Source organism: Dermacentor albipictus, chromosome 3, assembly GCF_038994185.2.
Source record: "Dermacentor albipictus isolate Rhodes 1998 colony chromosome 3, USDA_Dalb.pri_finalv2, whole genome shotgun sequence".
Lineage (NCBI taxonomy): Eukaryota > Metazoa > Arthropoda > Arachnida > Ixodida > Ixodidae > Dermacentor > Dermacentor albipictus.
Window position 1 is genome coordinate 10055001 of NC_091823.1, and position 6309 is coordinate 10061309.

At 46.9% G+C, this 6309-nt stretch overlaps 1 protein-coding gene across 2 annotated transcripts in view; it reads left to right on the forward strand.

Annotated features, from left to right (window-relative positions):
- LOC139057806 (uncharacterized) overlaps positions 1 to 5235 on the forward strand; it is a 19980-nt gene extending 14745 nt beyond the window's left edge. For both annotated transcript variants that reach the window (XM_070536554.1, XM_070536555.1), the window contains one exon: positions 3432 to 5235. In XM_070536554.1, coding sequence (XP_070392655.1) covers positions 3521 to 4930 — 1410 coding nt within the window. In that variant the 5' untranslated portion in view covers positions 3432 to 3520 and the 3' untranslated portion in view covers positions 4931 to 5235. The remainder of the gene's footprint in view (positions 1 to 3431) is intronic.
- Positions 5236 to 6309: the final 1074 nt, after the last annotated feature.

Below are 6309 nucleotides of genomic sequence, written 5' to 3' on the forward strand. Positions count from 1 at the left end.
AGTGACTATGAGGTTTGCGCGATACTACTCTATATTATATAGAGAGAAACGGAGACGAACGAAAGCATAAGATTACTCCGATTAAAGAAATGCGGTTTGCTACCGTATACTCGCAAAAGGATGAAGAAAAGGTAGGTAGATAACAAGGTAATATAGCAGAACGTGCTTACCGTCGCAGCGGAAAACCGGATGACTACAAGATGACACAGAAAGTTAAGTAAACTTCGCGCAAACGCTTACAGCAATTAGGTACGAGGCGATGGCGAGAATAGCGCGCGTCGTTGTCTCCTTTCACTCCAGTTCCCAGAATGTGGTGAGTTGTCCTATCTTTTAGTGGTCCAGTTACCCAGAGCTATCCTTTCCCAGCCCTTGCCGTAGCTCGAAACACTACGCAAACATGTCGCTGGCGAATTCTGTCAACTTATATCAGGACAAGGAATTTCATTTACTTGCCTACAGTATGAAAGTTTCAGAGCAGTAGCAGAACAAGTGTCTACAAGTGTCTCAAGACAAGCAGAAACAACGCTATCACCTCCGTCACCGTGATGTCCATTTTGTGCCCGGCCCCCTCATGTTGCTTTGGTCACCATCGCGTAAAGTCAGCCTATGTGAAAAACTGCTTTCCTGTTATACAGGCCCATATCGCGTGCTCCGCAATGTGACCGATTCAACCTATGCAATTGTTCTAGCCACGCCACTACGTCCTCCGCTGTGACAACCAGCGACATTGTCCACGATGCCCGACTCAAGCCCTACAACTCTCCGTGCACCTTGGATATTTAACAGCACCGTGACGGGGCTTTTGCCGCCGGGGGGTAATATTACGATATCATCGAGCGATGCTCAAGAGACGAGCCGCCGCCAAAACGACGAAGAAGTGGGTCGGTGCCCTTGGCACGAGCGAGTGTCAGCCTGGCTGCCTGGCTCCAGTGTAAATAGCGTGTAAATAGCATCTGTGTGTCTTTCCACACGTAACAATATATATATATATATATATATATATATATATATATATATATATATATATATATATACATACATATACATATATATATATATATATATATATATATATATATATATATATATATATATATATATATATATATATATATATATATATATATATATATATATATATATATATATATAAACGAGAAGAAAGGGGGTTAACCGAGGGACCCGATATTTATTAGTCATATAATGAGAAGCCAACAAACACTGACACGAAGTACAACATAGGGGAAATTGCATGTGCTTAATAAATGAAATAATGTAATGATAAATTACTGGAAATTAAAGTGGATGAAAAAACAACTTGCCGCAGGTGGGAACCGAACCCACAACCTTCGCATGTCGCGTGCGATGCTCTACCAATTGAGCTACCGCGGCGGCGTTTCCCCATCCACTTTCTTGGGTATTTATGTGTACTAGTAGAACCCTGGGAGTGTTAGCCAGCGCCCCCACTCACAGACCTTGGCGGCGGACGTGGAACGTCTTTTTTGCCGCAGGCGTCACGAGAACGTGATCTTTTTCGGGTGAAGGCAACTGGTCAATAAACCCACATATGCTACCTGAAGGCATCAATGTTGCCGGATTCGAGACCCTCGTTATGTAATAAACGAGAAGAAAGGGGGTTAACCGAGGGACCCGATATTTATTAGTCATATAATTAGAAGCCAACAAACACTGACACGAAGTACAACATAGGGGAAATTGCATGTGCTTAATAAATGAAATAAAGTAATGATAAATTACTGGAAATTAAAGTGGATGAAAAAACAACTTGCCGCAGGTGGGAACCAAACCCACAACCTTCGCATGTCGCGTGCGATGCTCTACCAATTGAGCTACCGCGGCGGCGTTTCCCACTTTAATTCCAGTAATCCACTTCAATTTCCAGTAATTTATCATTATTTTATTTCATTTATTAAGCACATGCAATTTCCCCTATGTTGTACTTCGTGTCAGTGTTTGTTCGCTTCTCATTATATGACTATATATATATATATATATATATATATATATATATATATATATATATATATATATATTACTTTCCCTTTCGCGAATTTGTGTATCGCCTCCGCCTATACGTTAACGAGGCCAATATATTACATAGCGAATTGAAGCAGCGCTGTTAAACGACTCATCGGCATTGCCGTCCCCAGTCGTAGCAGGACCCGGCTCCAATTTCGATGCAGACGTATTCCACATGTGTCACGACTGAAACCTAGCTTTCGGGCTCAAACCCCAAGTTAAATAACGCGAGATACCCAAGCGCAATAAACTGGTTTTAGCACAAAATAACCAACCGATGTACGAACCAAAGAATCCGTACTTCCCGTGCACGCGAAAATACCGGTAAAAATTTTAAATCCAGGCCAGGGATCACGTGGGAGGTCGATGATGCTGAACGCTATTGTGCGTTTAAAATGACAAAAAACAACAAAGTTGGTAATAAATAGTACAATGTAAATTTAGGAATGATAATTTTGTACTCTTTGTCACGTAATTAAAAACGCTTCGTTTATTGTTCAAGAAAGATTGTAGGTTAAAATGGCGCTCACTACAGCGCCTCTAGCGGGAGATTGTGCGCTCACATGGGAACCTTTTTAATTGTTATGCTAGGCCTGTTTTTTTAGCAACGCCCTTCGGTCGATTGTTTCTGTGGCCATTTGTGGCCATTTATTGAACTTGAGAGGGTTCGGGACCTGGTGTAACGAAACATAAGAGTTTACTGCATGATGCTCTATGCAATGAAAATCCCAGGGATTGCATGATAAAAAGTGGGGCCTATTTCGGAGAGCGTAATCCGCGGTCGAGCGGATCACATAGGTCGCGTGGTGGGTTATTTTCTTTTTCCGGTCTTGCTGGTTGGCCCGGCCGAAAAGTACTTGCTTATGCGGTGAAACGCACTGCAGAAGACGAACAGATGTGCGGCGCTGAATTGCCCGCTTCTCGAAAGCATACATCTTTAGATACACTCCAAAGTGTGCGTTGGATCAGCATAATTTCCTTCTTTATTTCTCCTTCTTTTCTTTTAGATTTTCTTATTTCTTCACAGCTGTTTTCTTTGTCCATGTCTGGCAGTTTCGCCTCTATGGTTTTTACCATTTTTGAGGCAATCAGAGTCTTCCTCGTTTCCTTTTGATGCTGCGTAAACATCAAGATAGGATGTGTTTCGTTGGCCTAAATTTCGAATCAATAATATTTTTGTTCTAAATTCTGCAGGCAATAAACCTTTGCGCACTAAAACAATAACTGAGAATTGAGGTATTTACTTTTTACGACATTTAGTTTCGTGTCGTAATTCTTGTAGTAATTCTATGCCCGTATAGCGGGCAAGCGCCATAATTTAAGAAGAAAACGCGCAAGCTCCGCGAGAGCAATCACGCGCCCTGGCTTTTTCGCGGTCTCCTGCGTTCCAGCGATCCACGAAGAAAAGAACGCGATTCCGGTACACCGGAGAAGGAGAGACCACACCAAGCAGAAGCCGCTCATTTAGTACAGTAGGTGGATGGACAGCGAATGGGATACATCCGGCGTCGACCAGTCCACCCTCGAAGTGTCGAACCTGACCGGTTCTGCGGACACTGACGAAGGTGAAGAGGATTTCAGCGTTACTCTCGTCGCTGTTGTGTGCTGCGTCCTGGCGTGCATCATCGCCATATCCATCACGCTACTCCTATTCGGAGGCGTGGAGGTCTTCGAAGATGCTGACTCAGGTGGAGGTGGTGACGGCCGTCACGGCGATGACGTGGAATATCCGACGAATTACCCGCCCGTTGACCGTTCCCCGCCACAGCCAGTGGTTACTGAACGCCCCACAAAGAAAGCGCCACCATCGCCACCGGTGGCCGCTCGCCCTAGAGTGACTAGGTCACCTCCTAGAACGCCAAGACCGATAACAACGAGGCCGTCTCCTACGATACGCACTAAGCCTACTACTACACCCGTCACCACAACTGCAGTGAAAAAAGTGACTCCCAGACGTCTTCCACCTACGCCACCTAAACGCCCTCCATCACCTCCTCGTCTGCCTCCTCCGCCTCCTCCAACAACTAAACGCCCTCCACAACCTCCTTCTCTGCCTCCTGCGCCACCTAAACGTCCTCCGCCTGTTCCGATATCTAAAGACGACATCGACGACGATATCGTGGCCCTCAAGGCGCTCGAAGACGTCGCCAAGGTAGCGAGAACCTCGGGAAACTCCTCGTACGTCATCCTGGGCGCGCTGTCCGCCACCAGCGAGTGGACCGACTACTTCAAAAACAAGTTCAAGAATACCTTCAAGCCGGACCTGTTCATCTCGCTCGGCCACCAGCTGCGGGGTGATCCGGAGAAGAGCCGGTGCATCGCCACGCCACCAGCCATACTGCAGAAGCCAACGGGGTTTCCGGACGAACACGACTTGCACGACGCCGCGCGGGCCCTGGCGGACATCGCTTCGCAGCCCGACAGCCCACGGATCTCCATCTCCGTCTCAATGAAGGGTCGCTGGTCCACGCTGAAGCCGAAGGTCAAGGCCGAGGTCTTCGCGCCCTGCGTCACGAGCAGCCAGGGGCCCTTCTACGGCAGCTACACCGACGTGTGCAACACGCTGCCCTTCTCGAACAACCTGTTGCAGGACGGGCAGCGGTACGCCATGCGCACCTACGACAAGGCGTCGCGGCGCATGTTCGTGTACGACAACGAGGAGACTCTGTGCAAGAAGCTCTGCCTCCTCAAGGCCAACTACACCAAGCTGGAGTTCGGCGTGGCCATCTACGACCTGGACTACGAGGACACCGAAGGCACCTGCTCGTCGCTCAACACTCACGGAGCCTACAGCCGCACCAAGGTGGCGAGCACTGTGCACAGGTATTTCGCCAGCCAGTTCACCGATCCGTCTAAGGAGGCCGAGTGTTCCCAGCTGTGGCGATTGTAAGGTTGAGACCGTGACTGCACTATTTAATGACCGACGCTCGCGTGCCGGTTATTGAATAAGTTACTCATCTGGGCCAGGGTTACTTGAACGACCCGGCGGCGAATCGAACTGCTTTCGATGCGATTGACATTCGCAAATTTAAGCTCCAAGTGCCAGCTCCTGGAGGCGTTTGCTTGTTTTCTTATCACGATGATGTCTCGGGAATTTGTATGCATTTTTGTGTAGCTTTTCCTTCTTTTTTTTCATTTTCCCGTGTGTTCTGTAAAACGATCTTAACAGTAAAGGGCGTGTTTTCAGGGCGGTCCCTTAATTTGTTCTGTTTCACTAACACCGCACTGAGTCACCTGCGAATGTGTAATGGCACTGCACCGAGCCATGTAGACAGAATTATTGACAGCGCATAACATTTATAGTATATCTGATACGCTTGTACACGCTTGGCGATGTGTTGAGATCTGCTTAGTGATTTAGAGGTAAAAGTTAAGTGACACGCTCACCGCTTATTGCGCAGTAAAATTTAACGAATTACATGGTTTTTCTTGGGTATAATTTAGTTGCTCTTCGTCCAATACTGTAGTCCCTATGGGAGGGCGCTAAAGCGCGTTTGCCTAGGCAAGAATTATGGCGAACGTATAACCCGCATCGTCACTGTCAGTTCCCAACATTTGCACATCACGCGTCCGAAAACAACCGCGTTGGGATGAAAATATTCAAGTGCAAGAGAACGCGATAGCGCTTGGCGCTCTGAATGAATAAATGTTTAGTTTTAGTTATTGTTTTATTCGCTGCAAATATACCAAAACTACACGGAAAAGGCTCATCTTCAATACTTGTCGTGGTTCCATGCATCAATCAACACAGACGAACACGAGAGTGATGTATCTCCCTCTCTTGTTCATCTCGCGTCTCGTCATCATGCATTTGTCGTCGAACCCGCATCGTGATGTCGTCCCCCTCTTTCCATCGTCGTCACTCTAGCTTTGTCATCCAACTATCATGTAACCATTGTCATGACAGTCACCGTCATACAATTGTTGTCATACTTTCATTGTCACGCTGTCTATTTACCATCGTCATCTCTTTAGTATCGTCATTCTATAGTCGCCACATCGCAATACGTCGATCCATCGACTTCGTTCCTGCCTTTTCGTCCCATTCTAATTATGGTGTGGCCATTCAATCGTTATTCCGGCATTGTCATCCCGCCGTCAGACAGTAGCTACCGTGCATCCGTCAATCGTCACACCGTCGCCGTCAAGCCGACGTCGGCGTGCCGTTGTCATGGTTACAGCTTCGTCATTCGGTTCTCATAGCGCCGTCGTCACGTCTTTCGTCGTCATGCAAAATATGAGGAGATCACGCAGCATTATAGATTGGCT